This window comes from Atractosteus spatula, chromosome 18, assembly GCF_055471065.1.
Source record: "Atractosteus spatula isolate fAtrSpa1 chromosome 18, fAtrSpa1.hap1, whole genome shotgun sequence".
In the NCBI taxonomy this organism is placed as follows: Eukaryota; Metazoa; Chordata; class Actinopteri; order Semionotiformes; family Lepisosteidae; genus Atractosteus; species Atractosteus spatula.
In genome coordinates this window covers 11,881,803-11,905,928 of record NC_142723.1, presented here as the reverse complement: position 1 = coordinate 11,905,928, position 24,126 = coordinate 11,881,803, and the positions used below count along the sequence as shown (strand labels likewise).

The following is a 24,126-nucleotide window of genomic DNA, read 5'->3' as shown; positions in this document are numbered from 1 at the left end:
CTTAATTACGGTTATCACCTTACTTCAATTAAATGAATCCTATTAATAAACATTGTGCATTGTGATACAATTAATTGAGTCCCATTACTGGTAAATAACCATGTACTAGAGTTGAAAACGACCTCTGTGCACCTTAATTGATTTTGATTGGACTGCTTTGAAAGCAGTAGAAAAGTTTCTTACAATAACTTGACCTATGAAAAAATAAGTTATGAATTTAAAGCAAAGCTTTCCTTCCTTTGCGTGTTAACTCCTCATAAAGATATCTTTAAGGAGATAGTACAGTTTCTCTTTTGTGCAGTAATATCAGTTAATGGTGTTTCAAATGCCTCTATTAAAAGATCTTTTAGGGATTTTTATAGCTTACATAAGAATATAGGAACATACAATTACAACTGAGCCCACCTAGTCTGTTTCTTAAAAGAAGTCAGAATGTCTGCTTTTACAACAGAGGTAATTTGTGCTATTCTCCCCGCAACACTGGTGCGTCCTGTTCTCAGTTTTAGATGCACTTCTGCATCGTTTGGGTTGAGGGTCATGTCAGCACAGTCTCTGAAACGGAATCCATTTACACTGAAAGCCTGAAGGCATTACTAGATGTTGCATCATTAAGCTGTCATGCACTGCAATCTGTAGTCTGTAAAAGTGGAAAAGCAGCAGGAGGAACATCAGAGAAAATGCTGTCTGTTGCACGTGGGCTCTGTAATTCCCCCTAGTGAAGAAGGAATGGGTGTGAAGCCAAGTATGTGGTGGGTGGGGGCAGAGGAAGTGGGATTATCCCTAGTCCCTGACCCCTCCCTTGCTGCAGTTATAGCCTCTGCTCGGATTGGGCGGATCTAAGGGCTGCCGCCATGCCATTGGTTCCCTGGCTGCCACCTCCCTCCTCCCCCCCCCCCCTGCAGAACTGCCTATGCACAGTGGCTGTGAGCCGTCAGTGTCTTTGGGTTGGGCTCGGAGGCTGCACCCTGCCATGGACTCCTCAATTTAGACTCTCCAGCGCCTGCTGACTCCCGCAGCCCAGCACACAGCCAAACATGGAGTGAGTATACTTGGGCACCGCTAAGGGTCTACACAGCTGAGAAAAGTTTGCATGCCAATTTTAACGTTGTGTTCCGTGTTTGTGGTACATAGAAGTTCACGTTTTGCTTGATGCATTTCTCTTTTTTTAAAAAAAGGGCAGTGATTACTGTATATCTATGCAATGTTTTGAGCTGCTTCGGCACTCTAAAAGTGGAAGAATTTGCTCGCCTTTCTAACTGCATGGTGCTTTGTGTTGTCTGCTTATAGTACAGGCTAAAGACAGACTGAGTATGTGGTGGGGGGGCTGGGGACTGAGCAGGCTGGTGATTGCACAGCACATTGCAATGCAGGTTCAGCACTCTGCCCTTGCCAGATTTTAGCCATTAACAAGCTCTCAGCTGCTTGAAACCAATGAAATAATACGCAAAACCGCTGAGGCTCTTGAAGAACACTTGGCTACTGTTTCGGCTCATTAATTAGGTTACTATTTCTCATAGTGATCTTAATTACCCCCCCCCCATTCCCCTATCCTCTGCAGGCTTCAAGATGGAACCGCTTCCTGTTCGGTAACACAGCCCCTGCCAGAGAAAAGACCCCTGCAAGCCCTGGAGACGACCGCCCTGAGTGCTGGGGATGGATTGGAGCGAGTTGCTGCAGCTGGGGAGCCTGTATCCCGAACTTGCTTCACTGACCGCTGAGCCTGACCTGCCCGTGTGCGCCGAGCTGAAGGAGGAGAGGCAACTGGGAGGAAGGGGCGGCTTCGTGCTCTGTTCTGACACCCAAAGTAGGTCCCTTGTCTTTATAGTTTATGCGAAGACTGAGCACCATGCAGGTCGCTGTAGCAGCAAGGGAAGGACAGTCATTTCACTTATTTCATTGCACCACCTGGTCCTTGCCCATCTCTTTCTAGTAGTATCTTTGCTGTTTCAGCTCTTCCTTGAGCGCTGAAGGGCGTAGGATTTCTGTTTAGTTCCGCATTTACTTAATTAAACCATCTAAAACTTAAATCAAAATCAGTGTAATCTTTTTTTTAAAAAACATTATCCGATCAGTTGGGTGTTTTTTTTTTAACACTTTTTATACCCACGGCAACACCTACAAGCGCGTCTCCTCTGACGCAGCCACCAGGGAAGACCACTCGTCCTTTGACGTGCCACGAGCTCCACAGCGCCATGCAGGATAGTTAGCGCTGATTGGAGGAGAAGTGAGACTTGCGCTCGCATCAGTGCAGGCTCATTGGCAGCTGTAAGATTCCAGGTGTCACTCATGCGGCAGAAAGCTGAGGTCCCGGTCTGTCTTAAGTTCATTAACCACACTGATTGCAACTTGAGAGTTGGGACTCAAGACCATTCTAACAGATAGTGTCTCCCCCACAAACACGACTAGAAAAGAATCGAGTGTGCAGGTTTGTACCTGCCCTCTATTCCTTAATCGCGTTTGGATCAAACCCGCATGCAGCTCCCTGTGTCATGTCTTTGCCCTCCATGTTTGCTTCCATGCACATTAGTAGTGGTACTGCCTCAGAAGGGCAGGCAAAGTAAAACTCCTCCATCACTTTTAGATTGCCTTTAGTCTCTATGTGTAAAACAGATATACAGTTGCAAGAAAAAGTTTGTGAACCCTTTGGCATTACCTGGATTTCTGCATCAATTACTCATAAAAATGGGGTCTGATCTTCAACTAAGTCACAATAATAGACAAACACAATCTGCTTAAACTAATAACGCACAAACAATTGTACTTCTTCTCGTCAGTTGTCGTGGAAACTTTTACGGTTAGAATAAAGGAGCCACAGAAAGTATTCTCGATTACTTAGTAAGGTCTTTATTCATATTGCAATATGGGAAAAAGCCATCACCCATTTGTGCAGAGAAGTGAAAGCTGATTCAAAAGCAAGCAGGGAGAGCCCTTGTTTTATATCTTTTTTTAAGCTGATGCAACACTTCAAGGACAGTCAAAACAGTAATTTTCCATTCCTTATAGGTTTTTGCTTTAAGCAAAGAAGAGCAGTTATTTAAATAGTTTCTCATACTCCCTTCTTCAAGCAGCAGAGATAAACATTATTAAAACATCCCGTGCCCTTGATGAGTTGGGTGCTATCACACTTTGTTCCAAGTATCCAGCTGCTTCTGCAGCACAGCTCTGTCCGTAAACAACATTTTTAGGATAAAACACTTTTTCTCAGTAACTTTCCATTACACAGTACTGAACACATCGTTTAAACAGTCACAGTCCAGGCTGGAAAAAGTATGTGAACCCTTGTATTTAGTAACTGGTAGAACCTCCTTTAGCATCAGTAACCTCCACCAAACGTTTCCTGTAGCTGTTGATGAGACTTGCACAACGGTTAGGAGGAATTTTAGACCAGTCCTCCTTACAAAACTGTTTTAGTTCATTGACATTTCAGGGATTCCTAGGAATTCTGGGATTCCTTGCGTGAACAGCTCTCTTCAGGTCGTGCCACAGCATCTCAATTGGGTTGAGGTAAGGACTCTGACTTGGCCATTCCAGAACACGAATCTTCTTCTGTTTAAGCCATTCTGTTGTTGATTTACTCCTGTGCTTCGGGTCATTGTCTTGTTGCATCACCCAACCTTTATCAAGCTTCAGGTGACGGACCCAGAAGCATTATGGAACATCCAGGTGGTCTCTTGCAAACTTGAGACGTGCAGCAATGTTTTTTTTGGAGAGCAGTGGTTTCCTCTGTGGTGTCCTTCCATTAACACCATTCGTGTTCAGTGTTTTTCTTATAGTGGACACATGAACGGAGACTTTGGCAAGTTCAAGAGATTCCTGCAGGTCCTTTGCTGTTACCCTAGGGTTTTTTCAGCTCCTTCAGCATTGCACGCTGCGCTCTTGCCCTGATCTTTGCAGGACGGCCACTCCTAGGGAGAGTAGCAACAGCTTACTGTGGATTGATGAACACCCAGGCCTTTATAAATGCTTTTGTAGCCTTTTACAGCTTTATGCATCACTACAGTTCTTCTTCTGCATGGTTCACATGAACAGCTCTTTCATGAGAAGAGCAGACTTTGTCAGTAACCAACCTTTGTGTGTCTTTTTTATAGTGCAGGGCACCTCCAGCCCACAACGCCAATCTCATCTCATTGATTGAAACGCCTAACTCCAATTAGCTTTTGTAGATGTCACTAGCTAGAAGTTCACATATTTTTTCCAGCCTGGACTGTGACTGTTTAAACAATGTGTTCAGTATTGACAAGAAGAAATACAATTGTTTGTGTGTTATTAGTTTAAGCAGATTGTTTGTCTGTTATTGTGACTTACTGTAAGATCAGACCACATTTGTATGAGTAATTATTGCAGAAGTCCAGGTAATTCCAAAGGGTTCACCATCTTTTTCTTGCAACTGTATTTGACAATGAGGAAAGTGTTTGTGATTTGTTCATAATTAATTGTTTGGAAGCATTGTTAAAAGAAAGATTTCCTCTTTTGTTTTTGAATAAGACTCTTGACAAGCCACATAAGGACTTTTCTCTTTTGCAGGCATTTCCGAGATGGAATGGATGGGAGAGAAGATGGATGTACATCTCTTGGACAGTCTGATCGAGGATGCCCCAGTGACCTCGAAAGATCTGCTACACGTGGTTGAGAAGACTTTGAAATTCCAGGCTGATGTCACATCCACTACACAGAGTTCAGCTGCAACTCATGTTCAGCCTAAAGGAGGAGGGCGGCTCCAGGGCCCATCGGTCTCAAGCGATCAAGTGGCGCCCTGTACACCTCCTCTATCCCCACACTTTGCCACACAGCCTGCCACTGTGGCCTCTTCCCATGCCAGCTGGTTCTCTGCAGGCCAGCCGACAGAAGTTCTTGAACTTCCCTATGAATCCGTGTTGCTGCTGGATGGTTTAGTTGCTCCCTCTGGCAGTGAGGATCATGGGATGGATTCGGAGTGCGATGATGCTAAATTGGTGATCACCCCTGGAGCTGTGCCCTGGCAAGAGCTCCTGGAGCCTCCCGCCAACATCCCACCCTGCATCATGAGCCAAAACGGCTCTCTGGTGGAGAAGGCCGCGGTGCCCTCCTCTTCCTCCTCGGGCTCCAAGTGCACTGTCAACCGAAAGCACAGGAAGAAGGAGCAGAACAAAAACGCAGCCACGAGGTACCGGGAGAAGAAGAGAGCGCAGAGGGCGGCACTGGAAGTCGAGCTGCTCCAGCTGGAGGACACAAACAGAGAGCTGAAGGAGAAGGTGGCCTCACTGGCCACAGAGATCCGGTGCCTGGAAGCACTGTTAGAGGAGGTACAGAGTGCTGGAGAGGAGGAGAAGAGTGCGGCGGTTTCCAAACCACAGCAGACCAAGAGATGAGCCATAGCTGAAGGTCACAGCAGGTCAATGAAATGTGTTATCTTGGTCGAACTGGGTTATTGCATGGCTTCTCGGAATAACCGTGTATTAATATTCTAGTACTTCCTGCGGGACTTTTAAATGTCCCTCTCCAATGCAAGCTTTCAAATCACTTGACAAAGGACTCCGTCATGTGCTTTTACAGGATGCCTGTGGACCTTGTGCTGTTGAAAAGTATTTTGGTCAGTAACCAGCCCTATTCCAATTACATGTGTAATAGGCACTACATGTATTACATGTGTAATGTTTCCAACCTACCTTTCTCACTAATGTTGGCTCCAATACACATTTGAAACTGTTTGTCTTGCTGTCTCATGGGTATTACCAATTGGTGCAACATACTTAGTAACGAGTCACATGTACTTGAAGCTCTGCAAAATAACTGAACAAATGTATACAGAACTAGAATGTTTGCTAGTGAGTTCAGATCTTCAAAAAATCACCTCAGTGCATTTGTAGCGCTCTTACACAAATGTTTTATTGCTGTATTACTGTGGAAGCCAGTCCCCTAGTGTGATAATCTGTTGCTTGTGTTGCAAGAATCAGGGGAGCAGCCTATAACATTAGTATTCTCTTGATCTTTATCCTGGGACATCAGATTGCTTTCTCAGTGTACGTACTGTATAGATACCAATTTCCACTTGGGGAAAAAAAAGAAAAAGTCATGTTGTCTCTTATGACAAAGCAGTGTTCTCAAAGTTCAAGAATTGTCTCAGTTGTTTAAAATAAAGGGATCATTTTATACTGTAAAATGAGTAAAAACTTACACTGGTTTCCCCTTTAAAGGGGAACTGCAGTCACAATTTCTCAAACCGGTTATTAAATCTCCATAACAAAATAAATTCAGTGACGTTACAGAAATAAAAATGACAAATTTCAAATTAAGCACAAAATCAAGTACTGGAAGTCGCCATGTTGTCGCAAACTCGCATTCGAGTTCCCGCAAATTGTGACATGATTTGGCCCTTCCTGCTCACTAGTCACTGTGATGACTACTGTAATGCGATGTACGAGTGAATGAGTACAGGCTGTGCAGCAGATCTGTTCCAGCGTGATCTATATGCGGAGTTAACAAGTAGTATTTGTCTGCAAAACAGTCTCGGAAATCGAAAGCAATATTTTTATTGGATTAAAAGAGATATATTCACAAGCCTGCTTGCTTACAGTGTAATAGAGCTGCAATGCGTCACTGGAAGTTTTGTTGCCTCGTTCTGAATCACAAAACATGGCGCTGCGTATACCTGGAAATTTCTTCTATATTGCAATGTGAACTGGGGGTTTTACAAAGTTACTGTGTAAATTTTACTTTAATTGTGGTTTGAAATGCACTCATCAATGCTGATTCTTTCTAACCCTGAAATATGAAAAAAGTATTGCAGTTCCCCTTTAAATTTAATGTGGTTTCTTAATTAACAACACTTTTTATAGTTTCAACCAGGGAAATTGGTGTGAACTTTCCTTTTATCCATCATAAATATACATTTATTAACACAAAAATATACAGCGCTTAAATAAACGACTCAAAGATTTTATACAAATAAGACGGTATAACTGAATGTGAACTCAAGGGGGTGGGGTTGGATTTCCAGTTCTGTTCTCCAGACTGTGCTCCTGGGGGCCACAGCCTGAGTCCGTTTCACGTCTGGCAGTAATTCTCCCTAAAGCTGCCTTCAAGGACACAGCTGTCAACTGGTCTCTCAGACTTATTTACCCTTGTTGTGAACAAAGTCCTGATTGACACCAGTTTCTCAACCTTCGAGCAATAATTACGAAGGCAAAACCAATTCTGAGGGACCTCTCGTTTTGCCCCTCTCTCACTTCCTGTGTCCCCATTTTGCTTTGGCGCGGGACTCGAGGTGTGCTCAGAGGAGATCGCCCAGCTGCCCGGTGTCGCCACGGAGATGCTCCTCTCTGGGCGTCGGAGAGCGGGGCGTGGCCTGAGGGCCGTCAGAGTTCTCTGAGGAAGGACGGAGACAAAAAACTGACCAACAACAGAGGACACCACGAGTGGGGAAAATCTGGCCGGACTCTAAATCCCAAATTCCCTCTGGGGTCTAAGTGCCCCTGCCCCTGCTTCCTGGAAGGGGCACTGGAATCTCCACACGGAGGTGAGAAGAGGCTGCATTTAACAAATGACAGAAAAGGAGCTGATCCCTACAACACAGAGCGGAGAGCTTTACCTGGCTGCTTGCTGTAAGGGATCCCATTCTGGGACAGCAGGGCCTGCAGTCTCTGTAGCTCCGCTCTCTGTTTGTGGAAATCCTACACAGGAAACAGATAGCTGGCCTTAGCCTGCTGTGAAGGCAACCAGGCACCTCTGCTAACTTCACTTGGTACTTTCACAAATACAAAGGCACCAAACTCTAGCCCTTGATGTTTCGCTAGTTTCCTAGGTCCCTAGCCCCAAGACTGGAACTGTGTATCACTTACTTAAAGATGCCACATGTACACTAGGCAGCCTGATAGTATGCAAATTCATTGCTACTCTACTGAAATGGCACAAGTGCTGTGGAACTGTTCCGTTACATTATTTAGGGATGCAGGACAGCAGGAAACCTAGACATGCAAAAGGCACTAATTATCACATTTTAGTGAGTTAGCCAACTACAGCCAGGAAAGTCTCCTTTAAATGCACATTTTAATTGCATTTGCAGTAGATGATTGTGGGGTGTTAATGAGGGCTAATGCCAGCTCGTGGGCTGGGAAATGTCTGGGTTACAGCAGAGCTGCTGTGGAACCACAAAGTGTGGACTCACTGTGCTGTAGCAGAGCCTACCCAGCACACTGGGCCTGGGCTGAAAACCACTGGCAGTGATGATAAGCAGTCCCAATGGGCTGGGGGATTAGACGGCTATCATACACGTGTGCATTTATTTTCCCTAATCTAAACGCTTCACTGTTTCTCTTTATCTATGTGCATAGTGTTTCTTGAAAACATAATTAAGAAGGGAATAGGACCTGTACCAGTCCATCATCATACTGGGGTCACAAGAGTAACACGGCACTGTAACACTGTAGGAGGTGGAGGGTGATAAGTGCAATCCACATTCACATACTGCACAATCACTGTACACCTGAAGAAGGCTCCACAGCCAAAACATTGTGTCTCTTTTCTTTATCTTTCAGCATGGAATAAACCTTTACTTGTTCCTTTGCGGCCTGTGTATGCTGACACAGCTACCTACTTGAACTTATTTGACAATGGCCTCATTCCATTGTTAGTGCAACACTTGTTCTTTCTGCTAAACAGATTTTTCTGAAGGATGAGGTGTGAATTTGCTTATTTGCACAACTCCAGACACTTCCACACATATTCTTTGTCTGAAACTCGTAGAGATTAGAGATTCCCAGCCTCGATTCAGCAGAGAGCCTGCTATGTGTCTGCCTGTAAGTGGTCGACACCCAACTGACCACTAGAATAGCTGGATTCTAGACACTGAGTCTTGTTAATGGTGGAGATGGAGTGTGACAGTACTGACGCATCCAACCTGATAAAATCTGTTTTTTGTATGTGTTTGATCAGAACATCCAATGCACAGCAAAGGGTGTAGCAGTGACCCAAGGTGCACACGCATATTAAAACTAAAAAAAAATGGGAAAGTGAACAATCTGCAGAACAAATACAAAACTGAAGCATATTTCTTAAAAAGGTAAGTTATGTACAGGGGATGACTGGAGACACTTTTATGGGGGAAGGAATTTGAGCTGAAAGTCTGTTTTCTTTCCCCCGGAATCACAAACCTCACTGCATTGCTCCAGAGAGTCGAACGTTTTGGGGGGATTGTCGCCAACTTCCTTCTTCTCCTTGGGCTTGGCAGTTTTGAAATATCCAGCTTCTTCAAAGATCGCCTTCAACTGCTTGTTGTATCCCTTTGGACAGGAAGAAAAGCACCACAGAGTATGACACAGGAGTCAGCCGGTTGACTCTACAAACTCTTCAGAAAGGGACTTGATGAATGTAAGAGAATCCAGACTTTGTTTTCTATCACAATCATCCATCCATTTTTAACTGCTTTATCCAATTTAGGGTCACAGAGCAGCCAGACACATACTCTCACATCAGGGCTAATTTACCTAGAAGCCAATAAACCTACCAGTACTGTATGTGTTCGGACTGTGCGAGGAAACCAGAGCACGCTGAGGAAACTCGCATGAACACGGGGAGAACATAGTGATCCACATAGTTATCCCCAGGAATTGAACCCAGAGCCCATGTGCTATGAGCCAGCATTGCTAATTACTGCGGCATGAGTAGTAGAAAGGAGGAGGATGCTTTTATTTAATGTGACTTACACTTGAACCCATTTATACAGATGGGTATCTTATTGGTGCAATCTGAGTGAAATACGGCTGAACCCTGTTTCCATCCAGGGTGAGGACATAGAGGGGGTGCAGTCCTACAAGTACTTAGGGGTACACCTGGATGATAAGATGGAGTGGTCTGGTAACACTGACGCCCTGTACAAGAAAGGTCAGAGCCAACTATTTTCTTAGGAGGCTCAGGTCCTTTGGTGTGTGTGGAACACTGCTACACAATTTTTATGAATCGGTGGTGGCAGCGGCCATCTTTTACACTGTTGTGTGCTGGGGCAGCAGCATCATGACAAGAGATGCAAACAGCCTCATAAACTCATCAAGAAGGCTGGCTCTGTGTTGGGGTTGAGCCTTGACCCCCCTGAGGTGGTGGCTGAGAGGAGAATGCTGACCAAGCTCACAGCCATCATGAACAACACCTCTCATCCGCTTCATGGGACTGTTACTGGGCAGCGGAGCACATTTAGCAACAGACTGCTCCAGCTACGGTGTTCAAGGGAACGTTTCCGCAGGTCTTTCCTCCCAGCGGCTGTCAGGGTGTATAATGCTGCCCTAGGCTAGGACTGTTAGCCCTTCATTTACTCGTCTATGGACAGCATGTTGCTCCATTGTACTTTTTGGATAATCAATCTGTATAAACCTATGCACATTTTGCACATATTTTATTGTTTTTACAGTGACTATGATCATCATATTTTGCACACACCTATGGATTTATTTTTATTTATTTATTTTATATTTATTTTGTATAATTTTTCATCTATTCTGATGTCTGTTTTTGCTTGTCTTGGGCTGGACTGCTGGAACACATCAATTTTCCTTTCGCGATCAATAAAGTTTTATCTATCTATCTAAATATCTCGCTCAAGAGTGTAACGGCAGACTTCATCTGGGATCTGAACCCCCAGCCTTCCAGCTTTGAGCCCTAACAGCTGCTTCCTGTATTTTACAGGGCAGGAAAGTTTTACCTTCAAAAGATAATAAAGTACCGCTAATACACCGTGGGTGTCTGAATGTAAAATGCCTGGATGATTCGGTCGGTGTAAAACATTTGTTTCTGTGCACCTACCTGGAGTGCTGTGTGTAAGTGACTCTGAATGAAAATGGGAATTAGGGGATGACATTAGCCACTGTGACAAATGACAGTGCAGTGAATTCTCCCCACCTGCTCGGTGATCAGCTGGTCGTATCGGGCTTGCTCAACCTCGTCCCATTCTCTCCGCAGCTCTTCGGGAAGGGTCGGGTAAACTGCAAAAACCAGATAATCCCGCAGTTATCCAGCTCTCTTCCATCTTTTGCGCCAATTAAACAGCTTTAAATGAAGTTGAAAAGGGCGGCTGCTTGTTGCACAAACATCGAACAAAGAAGCCTGCCCAATGTGTGCTACATGGAGAATCATAAAGACTGGGTTGCTACATGCAGACTTATTCAGATTAAAGGGATTATTTGAACACTTTAATACCGTTTTGACAATGCCCCTGAAAATGTTCACAATGAGTTATTCTGCAAGCTTTTCTTTTCATAAGCAGGCCACCTGCTCCCTTACCCAGGAGAGAGTGCGGGTGGCAGACCAGAGGGGTCTCAAACGTCAAGGCGTAGACGCAGGTAGTGGGCTCCGACACTTGGGCCAGCCTACTGCTGTTCCCACAGGAGAGCAGGACCTGCAGGATGAGAAAGGAAAAGACACCGACAAGCTGAGCGGCTGTGTGAAACTGGAACCTGTAAGGCAGGAAAATAAAACTGCCTGGCAGCTCTGATTCCTTCCACAATCCCAGCCCACATTCGGATTCTGTACAAAAATCTCGGAATACTTTCTGGACTTCAGGGTGCCAATCACTGAATAATGTAAACTGCAGCAGGCAGTGCGGTCATAAAGAGAGTTCAGTACATAGCAGACTTCATACTCATTTATATTTGTAATACTTGAGGTTTTAAGATGACTGGCAAATCTTTTTTTTTTTCATGGGACTGAAAATGTTATTTTATGTTATGTTATGTATGTTATTTTATTAACATACCTTTGTATGTTAATAAAAAACAAAACAGAGGTCAGGTCTGAGTAAATGCTATGGGTTGGGAAGGTCAGAGGTCTTTCTGGGCCTGAAACACATCGAGTTGTGGGTGACCAGAATCAACTGCTCAGAGCAAGCAAATGTGACCGTCGCGGTTCCGCGCGGTGTCGTGCCCCCCACCACCCGTTCCGTCCTGCAGCACCTGTGGCGCGAACCCGGGTCTCCGGCGTAACATGACAGGGAACCAGCCGCATGAGCTAAAGGAGACTTCCCCCAGCCCAAGCGGCTGAGGTCCCTGCTGCGCAGAGGGAGGGCGCTGACGTCACCATATCCGAACTAGCTCCGCTACACAAACGTGCCTCCTCTGTGACCTATCCTGTCAGTGCAGTGTGGCTGCGGCCTGCCAACATGCCTACTGCGACGCCAAGACCCGAAACGCTGTGTGAGCTCCTACCTTTGTCTGCCTGTTTTTGTTCCCACAGGAGTCTCCTTCCCTCATCCACATGGCGACGAAGGTGTTGTTCGCAATCTCCCACTCGTGCCAGATCCTGTTGGTGTTAGAAACACAGAGACACCAGAGCTCTGCTGGAGGAGGAAGCCAGACACCCCTCTTCCAGGGGTGCTCAGGGGAGCGAGAGAGTGAACTCACCCCAGGATCCCGCTGTAGGCGTTCCACCGGAAGGACTGCTCATGCTGGGTGACGTTGTGAAACGGGCAGAACTCGTACTTGTACCTGTCAGGACACACAACCTGTTCATTTGTCACAGGAACGCAAGGTATACAGGTAGACTTCCTGCAGTGGCCCTCCAGCTTCTGTAAACCCGTTTAAGGGTAATTTCCACAGTTTCTCGAAAACCAAACTGAAATCATGCATAGGAAGCATAAACCATCATTAAGTTGGGCTCTAAAAATGTGTTTTATGCCTTACCACTGGTGGCCAAAATATTAGCAACCCCCTTATCAAAGGAGTACATTCTTGCAGTGGTGGACAATGTGGAGCAGCTCTGAGGAACACGACACGCAGACCTCCATTACCTCTCTAGGCTCAGGGCTCTGTCCTGCCGTTCCTTATAACTGGTGAAACAAGCAGTTCAATCCTACAGCCCAGTACGTTTGTACATACCTCAGCCATGCAACATTTCAAAACCTTGCGGATACACATTATAGCCTGTTAAGCTGTTTGCCCTGGTCAGGTCAGTTGTTTTGGCTTTATTTCGGCAAAACATTTTAATCCTCATTCACACATGGGCACATGTCGGTGTTCGTGTTTGTGCCCGTCTGATGGAATACTTACATTGACTCTATGAAGCTGAAACACTTCCCTGCCAGTCTGTGGAGATGAGCTGGCCCTTTAAGAAAACAGCACAGCACAGCATTAAAACGCCAAGTTCTTCGTTTGGCTGAGCCCGACTGATGAATTTCCCAGCCTCTTTGTTGAGCAGAGGTGGTTATTCATGCAGAGTGGAAGGCCAAATCATGACTTTCATGCACCCCTGCAGATTGTGGAAAAATGAGAATGGTGGAGGAGACATCTTTGATGTAATCAACAGAGCAGAGGAGATGCCAATCCACATGGAAGCGCCAATGAAGATTGTCCAAGTGCAGTTTGCTTTAAAAACTGCATGGTTTCCAATTCAAACGCAGGATGTTGACCCTTATTATTTTTTGTTCTTTGCTGCTTGACACTCCCATGTAATCATTGCAAACATTTTTTTTTGAAACTGTGAAACATTTTCAGTTTTCATTTGTGACTCCTTAAATTATATTGATACAGTGCAATCTTCCAAAAAATATTTCAAGCTAGTGCCTTAGGGCATTGCACACCTTTGTGCACTCCTCAGGAAGCACACATACCCTGAGTGTGCACCACAGTGAGTTTTTTTTTTAAAGCCGTACAGAAATATAGACAAGGCAGGACAGCCGATGGCTTCTTTCTGCTGGCAGTCGTATCCTGGCAAGGGTGCCAGGACTGCAGTGATGCCTCTAAGGAGCAATAATTTATGCCAGGCTGTTGGAGTGAATGGAGGTTACAGCTGGGTGAAGCCATTTGGCCCCTCTGTAGTCACATACTGTACTGTAACCAGTACTGGTTCGACTGGCACTCTGCTAATATCAAACACAAGGCCTTGGAATACTAACCATCGTGTCAGCAGGATATGCACATCTCTATCTCTAAGCAGAAAGAACTGGCCAAAATACATACACTGAATAAGCAACAGAACAAGATATAGAAAATCTTTACCAGCAGGGCTCAGCAACAACACTCTTACCTGAAACACCAGATGGAGGCACCCTGGGCTGCAGTCTGTTGGCTTGTGCCAGCATAGGATTGTTCAGCCTTTAATATAAAAAACACACACTGAGCCAGGTACAGATTAGTAAGATTGAAGTAAAAATTTGGGGCCTTGTTATTCTGTTTACAGTTCCATGTTTCTACGGAGTTTAAACTGATCAGTAACTCGAACTGCGCAGCAGACAGCAGCTGCATGTTAAGTTGTATTAGCAGTAGGCTTTATCTTATTTTTCTATTTTGGCTTTTCATTTTGTACTTTCATTATTTACTATTATTTTGTTCGCCTCACTACTGCACATTTTGCAAATATTGAAAAGATGTTTTGCGCACGAAATGCAAACTACAGGCTAATTATACAGAAGCTGATGGCTTCAGATGCTCATACTGTACTTACCCAAACGTATTTGGTTCTTCTACAATCTTCATCTTTCCAGCTGACGATAACGGTACTAGAACGTGCAGAATAAAAAAAAAACTGATTAACACGCGAGTTACAAAATTGCTGTAAGTTTCTACGTAATGGCATAAAACGAGTCACTGCAGTTATAACTGAGATAATTGGGATAAAAAAACTTACTTTGTAAACTAACCCACGTCAGAGAGAACAAGCTCAAATAAAGGTGCCCTGCAGGAAAAATGCTCACGCTCAACACTACCGTGTTGTACATTTTAAAAGGACTTTTAACAAGGGTTTGAAACAATTTCGGTCGCTTGGTGCAGAGACACCGGGAAGTGGCACTGCGAATCACACGTGACGGTCTGACAGGCAGGAAGCCGCCGATGAAAATAAATTTTGCGTTTCAAGTGTAACCGTCCCGAGCAAAAACACTTTTTAGAACTGTTAAAGGGACAACCGTATTGTACTGAAACGAGAGAGAATAAATGCACTTGAAAAAGTAAATAATGGCAGCCCTGTTGTCTTTTAATAGTGTTTTTTTCCACTGGTTATAAGTTTAACGGGATCGCTTGTCACATTACATTCATTTCACGGTCTTAATGGGGCCTTTCTTTGCTAATTTTACAGTCCTCGAAGTCCACTCTTTTGATTGTATACTTTACATGATGTTGCGATGGGTGTAATCGTGTGAAATTGTGAAATGCCTGCTGAGGAAACAGATCGCCTAACCGTAGGACTGCAGCGAATGCGGGCGGGTACGTTAAACACGAAACTGGAGCAGGAAATGGCTGCTGTTGTGTACTAACGTGGTGCTCGGTGAGTCGCAAAATAAGCAAAAGTCCTCTCTCACGTGCTGTGTTTCAGCGACTGATAGGCAATTTATTAAACCATTATAAATAGGAAACGGTTTGAGTTTGCATAAAGTATATTTAAAAGTGTTTCAATTTGGTCTAACTAGTGCGCGAGAAACTTGTTATGGCAAGACTGAATTTATCGTAGTCTATGATAAATACTGGAACTGTAGTTGTAGTTGGAATAAATCAGGATAATTGCGTCGTTGAAAGAAATGAGTGTGATTTTAACAATTTATGTGATAGGTTTCCAAAACCTCCCAAATTTAAATTTAAGGTTAGAAAATATTCAAGGTATAGACGTATTTGCATTAAATGATACCTTCAATGTCATTCAATAAATACTACGTTGCTGTGCAGTGCGTATTGTTGGTAAAGTAGAATAATGGACGATAACGCCCCTTCCGAGAATGGCTCGTACACACAATCGTTGTCCTAGATTAAATTGTCAGTTAGTCTTAAAATGTCAATACTTTTGTTCAACTCATGAAGCACGTGTAAGTTCCGAGCTTGTTAGAAAGTGTTAAACTGCGTATTAATGTTTGTCTTACTAATACTAACCTCAGCAGTGGGGCGTACATTCAACAGTGCTTCTAAGTTAAAAAAAACAACTTTTAGTGTAGAATTATAAAAATGGGAAGCGCGGTTACAAGAAAACACGAATGAGCTTCTTTTCTGCAAGCTCTTTCATACAGTGAGCGGGTTTGAATTAGGGCAGTAAAAGCAAAGCCCACCAACGTGGGAGTTGCCATGGACTCAGAACTGAGTCCGGGTCCTCCTTACGTTAAAGATGCCGGTTCAATTTAAGAATTGGTGGAACTGTTCCGTCTATTTTAAAACCTGATAACAATTCTCAATTGAACTTGTTCCTGAGCTGGAGAACGTGGTGAACTAATGGCTTTTGTCATTGTTCCTGTTAGAAAGAGCCTGGAATGCCTTGTGCTGTAACTGCAAGTTGTACTGTGTTGTGGTATTTATTAGTTTTTTTAAAGCACACTACATCCATTTTCTAACCACTTCATCCAATGCAGGGTTGTGGGGGAGCACACTGAGACCTGAGCCAGTTTACCCAGAAGCCAGTTAACCTGTCAGTACTGTACGTCTTCGGCCTCTGAGAGAAAGCACAGTCCTTTCCTGAAATCAGTATTAGAATGCATGTCCACAGAGGAAAAGGGAAATTTTAAAATGGTCTAGTTTACTTGGAAACCTAACCTGAATTAGGTGGTTTAGTGTGCAGCTGCCTCCAGTTTGTCAAGAGTGCTGCCTCTTAGTCAATGTATTCTCCCTCTGTGTAGTGTGGTGCGTGAACTTCCGGGCACAAGGATGGGGAGGAAGAAGCAACACCATGGTAAACCGGATCGCCCCCCCAGCCGAGGCAGGGACACCCAGCACCGGCAGAAGGGGAAGTCACTGGAGACCTTCACCGAAGAGATGCACGACGCTTTGCAAGGTTGGCTGTTAAAAAAAAAAAAGCTCAGGTGCCATGTAGTTTCTTCCAGAGCATGGGCTGCTTGGAGCGATCTGCGGCTGTGCCTCGTGCGAGAGTTCAGTGCTGTCTGGAAGAATCCAGCGCCCTCTTGCGTGCCGCCCTGCACTCCCGCAGGCATCCCGCTGAGTTCTGGGGGCCGCTGTTCCTGTGGGCAATCCCAGGATGCATGGCGGGCCACTCGGCCTGCCTGCCTTCAGCAACCCGCTACGTGCACGGCCTCATGGGAGATCCCTACCACAGTTGACCAATGAAAGAGCCCAGAGAGAGCAGCAGGGTGTGGAAACACCTGTACTAGCTGAGCCACTCTGTGAGGGGGGCTCCGGTGACTTCAAATCTCTAGAGAGGAGCCAAATCTGTCCTCCCAGTCTGAGTCACTGCAGAAACCAATCACTCTTAATTTCTTCATTGACCCAGCTGCTGGTCGTCATTAAGCAATTAAGGATTAATTGAGATAGTCGTGAAAACGTGCTGGAATGGAAAGATGGTTACCTTATTCCTCCCTGACGGTCCACACTGCAGGCTTTTGAGCACGGTCTCTCAGGATCAGATCAAACCACGCAATCGTTTACGCACTCATTTGTTTATTTAAAACAAGGGCAAAGGCGTTTTAATTTAACTTTAGGTGTCTTGGCAGAGGTTTGAGATCATTAGACTATTTTGTAGTGTTTCAGGACCCTGTAGCTTCAGTGTGCTGTAGCAACAGCAGAGGGCGATAACGATCTACTACAGAAACAAGACATTGGACAGTGTTGTTTTCAAGATAGAGCCTGTTAAACCTCATAACCTGTCTAAGAACAACTAAACATTTTCTAAATTTGATTTTTTACTTTTGACATCATACTTCCTTTTTGTAATTTCTTAATTATCTTGTACTTTATATCTATATGGTGACAATAGGACCCTAATTGGTTGTACAGTAAAATGCCTGCATTTCCAAGTATCTATCAAATGAAGAGTTCATGCAGGTTTACTTTGAAAAAGACCCTTGTAAACAGTTCAGTCATTATTCCTGGAATTTTTCCTTGAGCACGTTCTTGACAGAATTATCTGCCAGCTGTGGTGGCTTTCTGTGATCCCTACTGCTCATGAAAACATGCTCATTTTGTCTCCCTGAGGTGCTAAAAGCAAAGTCTTTTTTGTGATCAACTAGTTTTTCACGTCTGAATTAATGACTCTGTGTGTGTTTTGAGAACAGCTTATTATTTGAGTTGCTGTGTATGTAAACTGTTCTAATTACATTGGCGAAAACAAGATATTGATAGTAAAAAATGAAGTGGGCGCAGCGCCAGCCTGTTGTTTTATTTTTTTTCTAACCTGTTTGCTCTATGGGCCACATATGGGGACTGAGCACGCTGTGGGAGTTTGCCCATGTTCTGTTTGATCCTGAATAAAAAGGGTTTTTTTATCCCTAGCATTCTTATTTGTATTCTTAATTCTTAGCAATCTGTCATGCCAGGTGAGCAAACTGTGTGTGCCGAATCTAATGATAAATACTGGATTTTTACATGCTTGTGAGCAACCTTTAATTTAAGGTTTCCGCATGCCTGTAGGTTTCCTTAAATATTCAGTTCAATTCAATTTATTTTTATATAGTGCCTTTCACAACAAGGTTGCCTCAAGGTGCTTAACAATCCTTAACAATAAAGAGTATAACTGGTAGCAGGCAGTATTTGCATTTTGCCTCCATTATTGGTTCAGTTTGTATGAGATCCTGCAACTCATGATACCTGAAATGGATCGAACTGCTCTGCACTGGGACTCGACGGACTCCTGTCTTGCAGCGAGCGTCCAGGGGGACGGCGCCGAGGAAGGGGGCGAGTCCGGGGTCAAGCTGCCCTGTCCTCTGGCCATGTGGGACCTGGGCCACTGTGACCCCAAGCGCTGCACTGGGCGGAAGCTGGTGCGCAAGGGCCTCGTGCGCCACCTGCGGCTCAACCAGAGGTTCAACGGGCTCATCCTCAGCCCCATGGGCACCAAGTATGTCTCCCCACAAGACAGGTGAGTCCCCGAGGGGCCCAGGAACGGGCGCAGCCCTACAGGCAAGTCTGGATCACTCAGTTGGGAAAAAAAACGAATCCCAGAACATCTTGGAATTTCGTGAAGGGTCACTGAGTGTCAAATTGAAATGTGTGTGTGTGTGGGGGGGGTTCTAAATGTTTGACGTGCAGGATTAGGATATTCACTAGGACAGCCATCTTAACTGTTGGCTCCATTCGTTTGTGCTTCTGTTGTCTGTCCATCTGAAGATCATCAGCTAGGAAATCCAAAGGCGATGCACAGGTCTATGTGTTTTTTTCCCCAAGATTATTTCATAAAGATATATACTAAAGCCGTTATGGCGCATAAGATCTCGCGAGGGCCGCTTGCGTTGGTAGTTTTAGCTTAATCTTGATATCCAGTGTCATTTATTTGCGGTATCAAGATTATTGTGGAACTGTTATGTACGGCCTCGGTATTTACAAGCTGGCTTTTCATTGTCTAGAGAAGCAGGATTTTAATAACAGCGGCAACCCTCCAGAAGTTGTCTTGTTACAAAATCAATTTTAAACTGACAGCAAGCTGTACTAGCTAGGGGAAAAAAAAACAATGTTTGTGTGTAAGGCAGAGATGGGTTATGATTATGCATGAGCTTAATAATGCTCCCTGATGCAGGATCAGACTCAGTCAGGAGCATCTGTCTAAGCCACAGACTAATGCATTGCATATCTGTTATTATTTGGAACAATATTGCCACCAACATTCACTGGAAGCAGCTGTTTTAAAAAAAGTGAAAAGATTTCTGTCAGAGTGAAGGGTTTTCGTGCAAGAGGGATGCCAACACAGAATTTCATTGCTAAGGACCGTGTGGGACAGATTAGAGCAGTTATAGGCAACTCTAATCCTCAGATGCCAAAGTCCTGGCGGTTGTATAGGTTCATCTTCGATTAGTAACAAATTAAGATCTCGGGTGATCCAAATGAATAGACAAAGAATTGTTTCAATGAAATATTTTTAAGATCCATTAAAAAAACAATGGCGGCTCTCCTGAAATAGAGGTGCCCACTGCTGACCTAGAACACAAGAGAGATGAGAAGCAAGTAGAGGCTCTTCAGCCTGTCTTCCTTGTTTGGATGTCATGTGGCTTGTCTGGCCGAGTAGTTTGTTCCAGACGCCTGTAGACGAGGGCCTGTTATTTCCAGTTTCACACGCACCTTCTCTTTCTTTCCACCTGGGGGCGCCAGCCCTTCAGTGAGTTGCCCTTTCATGGCTGTCCAGGTGTCCTAATGCGATGCGGTTTTTGCGCGGCCATAGGGAGATCGTGGCCCAGAGCGGCCTGGCAGTGATCGACTGCTCCTGGGCCAAGCTGGAGGAGACGCCTTTCAGCAAGATGAGGGGAAGCCACCCCCGGCTCCTGCCCTACCTGGTGGCCGCCAATCCGGTGAACTACGGCCGGCCTTGTAAGCTGTCCTGCGTCGAGGCCTTTGCTGCCACTTTCTGTATCGTTGGTAAGTGAGGCTCTTCACACCACCTCTCGATAAACACATGGAAAAAACTTTCATTTTCAGGTGTTTATCACTGTGGTCCAAAAACATTGATTTTCTTTCCCTTTCCAGAATCCTTTTTCTATTTTAAGTCTATTTTACCTGCCTTATGCTCACCTTGCTGAGACATTGTCCTGTTTGTTTTTTTCTCTATTGAGGTTTAAAAAGCTACAAAACATTGTATGTTTTTTAGTTTTACGTTGACGATTTTATCAAATGGGGATGTCGGTGGGAGACAAAAGTGCCGGTGCGTGGGTTCACCTTGATGGAGTGGGGTTTGGGGGGAGCAGGCCCTGCACGGTTGTTTCCGTGTTCTCTAGACGTCGAGCCGGAGTTCTTAATCCCGCGCTGCGGCTGCTGACGGAGGGGCTGTGCCTGATTCGCAGGGTTCAGGGACCTGGCCGTCATCCTGCTGAGGAAGTTTAAGTGGGGGAAGGTGTTCCTGGACCTGAACGAAGCCTTGCTGGAGCGCTACGCCGCCTGCCGCTCGGAGGAGGAGCTGCTGGAGGTGGAGAAAGAGTTCCTGGCTGCCAAGCCGCAGGAGGAGGACATAGGTACAGTGGACAGGCCGAGATGAGGGAAGGCCACCGCTGGCCAGGTCCTCCGGCAGTTTCTTCCTGCAAGCTGTCAGAGTATTGAGTTCTGCCTCTACCTCTGACTCACACCAATGTATTTGTTTGCCCACTGCTTGTGCTGACTTGTATGTAAGTTGTATGTTATTTCATTTTGTTGCTGTGGCTGCTGCTGTTCTGTGTTTATGTTTTGCTGTTTTCTTAATGTCTTTGTATTGGGGCATACATGCAAAAAAGCATTTCATTGCACTTGTGCATATGACAAATAAACTGTGCTGAACAGCAGGAAGCCCATACTCTTTTTAAAATGATCTTATCTGGGGTGGCACAGTGGTTAATTGGTGCATGTGTGTACTGTATGTGTCTAGCCTGAGATGGACTGGCTTCCTGTCCAAGTTGTATCCCGCTTTGAGCCTGTAGTTTGCCAGGAAAGACTCCAGCTCCGGCTCCCCAACCCTATATTGGATGAAGCAGTTCGAAAATGGACAGATCAGTGATTTATCTAGATGGGTACTGGGGTGGAGGAACAAGTCGAGTCACATCTGCACTGTATTCCTCCAGCGCCAGTCCCACACACCTCTGTTGTTCCTTTGTTAGATCCCTTTGACGTAGACTCGGGAAGAGAGTGTTCAAACCCCAACAGACCGAGATGGTGAGTGAAACCTCTCGTTTTTCAGAGATCGTTTTTGAAGTGCTGCTCTCCGCCTCAACCCTGCAGGTTTTCAGAGGAAGCTTGAAATCCTCATGAGCTAACGAACAGAGAACTGTGGCCACCTGTTTAATTCAATAAAAGCTCTGCTGAACCGCAAAGCCAGAAGGCTCATCAGGACCGTGAGCGAGGATCTCTTATAAATCTGTTTTTAGAAATGTCACAGTGCAACCCATTTGTCGGCCCACTTGATCAAAGGAGAAGCATGGTAATTGCAGTCAATTACTTTCTGTTGTGGGACTTCCTGTTTGTATGCTTATTAGTGGATAAAGCATACAGGTCCCTGTGCTTGCTCCTTAAATGCTAATAATTAAGCTTCAGATAGGCTTAATGAACAGTAGTAATTGTATTAATTCAGTAACCAAGTAACAGCATCAAGCAGTTTTTAGAATTCTGCATGATTCAGAGGACATTTTAGTACTACGTGACTTAAAAAGTCAGAGAAATTTGATTTAATTTCTTTTATTTACCTAGGGAATATAGTATTTTCCATTAGGAAAATTGTTTTTTTCCTCATAAATTAAATTACAACTGTGCATAATCATTTACTCCTGGGTACATGCTGTCTCCTGTTTTCTTGTGTAAGCTGAGCACTGCTGTTTATTTGACGTAATCGTTTAATTAGAGCCTTTTTAAAATTGCTTTCAGATCTTATTATTGATTTGGTTACCTGTGACATTATATACAGGGTTTAAACTTCTTCAAATTTGTAAATGTTGAAAACAGTCGCTTTCAGTTACATTTTAAATTAACAGCTCACGGAAGAGTGTAATTAAGTAATTTAGACCCTAGTAACTGGAAGATGCAGTTAAATGAGAACTTCAGTCGCCCACCAGCCACAAATTGCAGATTAATTATAGTCCATCACACAAGCAGAAAGGAGACCTTGGTGAACAGGTGACATTTAGAATAGGGCGAGCAAGAGTTTTGATTGAATTTGGAAACCCTACCTTTAGCCTACCCTTTTCAGCCTTAAGGCTATTTCCAAATTAAAAAAAAAACTCTGGGGGCCTCTGTGGCCCTCAGAGGGACTATACCTAGCACCCAGGGGTCTAGATGTGATCATGCTGTTGTGTGACCACTCAGGGCCGCACAGGAGGAAGAGGAGAGCGACAGTGAAGAGGGCGAGAGTGAAGAGGGCGAGAGTGAAGAGGACTCCGGCCCCCAGGTGGAAGAGGATCAGGCCGAAGAGGAGGATGGAGAAGAGGAGGGCAAGTCTTGCGCCACTCCAAGTGCTGACGTCATATGGAAGGGAGCAAAGAAAAGGATCAGGAACTGACCACGTGTTATTCAGCAGTAAAGACTCTGTTGTGTTTTTGTCTAATTTGCAACTTAGAAACGTTTTGCAATGGGAAAAGGCAAGTTTTCTGTATCAAATCTTGTGCAGCTTGAGACAGTCAAGAAAAGCATTTTTGCTTGTTTCAGGAATCTCTGATACCTTTTTTTTTCTTATCATATTAGTTAGACAGTCTCCTGTATTTTTGTCTTAATTCATTCAGAAATTCAAATATACTCAAAACTGTTTATTTTCGGACTTTCAGGAATAAATCTCATTAATCCTGGTGACTATAAAGAGAAAAAAAAAACTGTTAAGAGATGAGTCAAAGACACAGACATGTCAGGAAAAATATTTCCTGACAAAGAGCTTCCAGGGTTTGCGAAAAGGTTGATAAGAGATTGTTGTGGGTCAGTGGTCAAACATTTCAGGTGGAGTACAAAAATCATTTATCAGGTGGTTTCTGACTTTTGTTTTGGCGTTTTTCGGCTCCTCCTTTTATTGCTTATGTACGTAGAATAAAAATTTGGTTGCAAACAAAAGGGGTTCATTTGGTCAATCTAGTGTGTGTAGGTGCTAGTAGCTAATTGATCGGAGGACCTCATTCCTGAGGTTAGGGGGGTTAATTAAGAAACGAGGGTATCAGCTTTAACAGCATGACTGGGTTGCCTGTTCCAGAGGCCTTTGTGTGTCTTATAAAACCCTTGGTTTGACAAGACCTTGGGGAAAAAAAGGTTGTAGCTGAGCTGATAATTAGAGCAATATAGTTGATGGAGCTTAAAGTTCCCTACGAACAACAACATCCAAGACTTAAAAGCTTTGCGAATGCTTGGATTAATTTGCAGAGAGAGGTTTGGTTTAATGAGGAAGCTGGAACCCCATTCAGAGAGGAGTGAACCAAGATGTAGCTGCAAGGTGGAGATGGGACAAATGGCAAAGGAGGTGTTTGTGATCGCTATATACAGCTTATTTCTGTAATGGTTGTGGTTAGGAACAGCTGTGCGGGATTGACTTGTCAGTGTTATCCCTCCCGAACTACAGTTAATAAGTTCCATTTAAATGAAAAACAAGGCACTGCTGTCTCACTCTTGCCAGGTACGAGGCTGTGGTGTCACTGCGTGTTAATTAGATGTGTCTGTGTTGTACTGTGTGTGTGTCACTCTACTTGCACAGACCTTGAACACAGCTTGAATCATGATTCACTCGGTGCAAAGTGCAACAAACTGCAGTACCTGTGCCAGTACTTGTTTATAATTAAAATCATCTAATGCTCTCGTTAATCCAGTTTTCACAGGAAAATGTTTT

The 24,126-nt window shown here is 44.4% G+C and overlaps 3 protein-coding genes across 3 annotated transcripts; 2 read left to right on the top strand and 1 right to left on the bottom strand.

Moving 5' to 3' along the window:
• The first annotated feature begins 932 nt into the window (after nt 1-932).
• LOC148818573 (cyclic AMP-dependent transcription factor ATF-4-like) lies at nt 933-6,139 on the top strand. Its single transcript, XM_088936891.1, has 3 exons — nt 933-1,039; nt 1,559-1,804; nt 4,525-6,139. The coding sequence occupies exons 2-3, from the start codon at nt 1,654-1,656 to the stop codon at nt 5,346-5,348; spliced, it is 975 nt and encodes a 324-aa protein (XP_088793017.1). The 5' UTR covers nt 933-1,039; nt 1,559-1,653; the 3' UTR covers nt 5,349-6,139.
• Nucleotides 5,850-14,737, bottom strand: gnptg (N-acetylglucosamine-1-phosphate transferase subunit gamma). Its single transcript, XM_088936892.1, has 11 exons — nt 14,584-14,737; nt 14,401-14,455; nt 13,984-14,051; nt 13,008-13,062; nt 12,363-12,446; nt 12,168-12,261; nt 11,248-11,362; nt 10,867-10,949; nt 9,129-9,257; nt 7,568-7,649; nt 5,850-7,344 (listed from the first exon to the last, which is right to left on the bottom strand). Exons 1-11 carry the CDS (start codon nt 14,672-14,674, stop codon nt 7,250-7,252), a joined length of 951 nt encoding a protein of 316 aa, XP_088793018.1. The 5' UTR covers nt 14,675-14,737; the 3' UTR covers nt 5,850-7,249.
• Nucleotides 14,738-15,170: 433 nt separating this feature from the next.
• On the top strand, nt 15,171-23,363 carry tsr3 (TSR3 ribosome maturation factor). Its single transcript, XM_088936498.1, has 7 exons — nt 15,171-15,219; nt 16,550-16,704; nt 18,525-18,741; nt 20,035-20,228; nt 20,651-20,818; nt 21,434-21,488; nt 22,632-23,363. Exons 2-7 carry the CDS (start codon nt 16,578-16,580, stop codon nt 22,822-22,824), a joined length of 954 nt encoding a protein of 317 aa, XP_088792624.1. The 5' UTR covers nt 15,171-15,219; nt 16,550-16,577; the 3' UTR covers nt 22,825-23,363.
• Nucleotides 23,364-24,126: the final 763 nt, after the last annotated feature.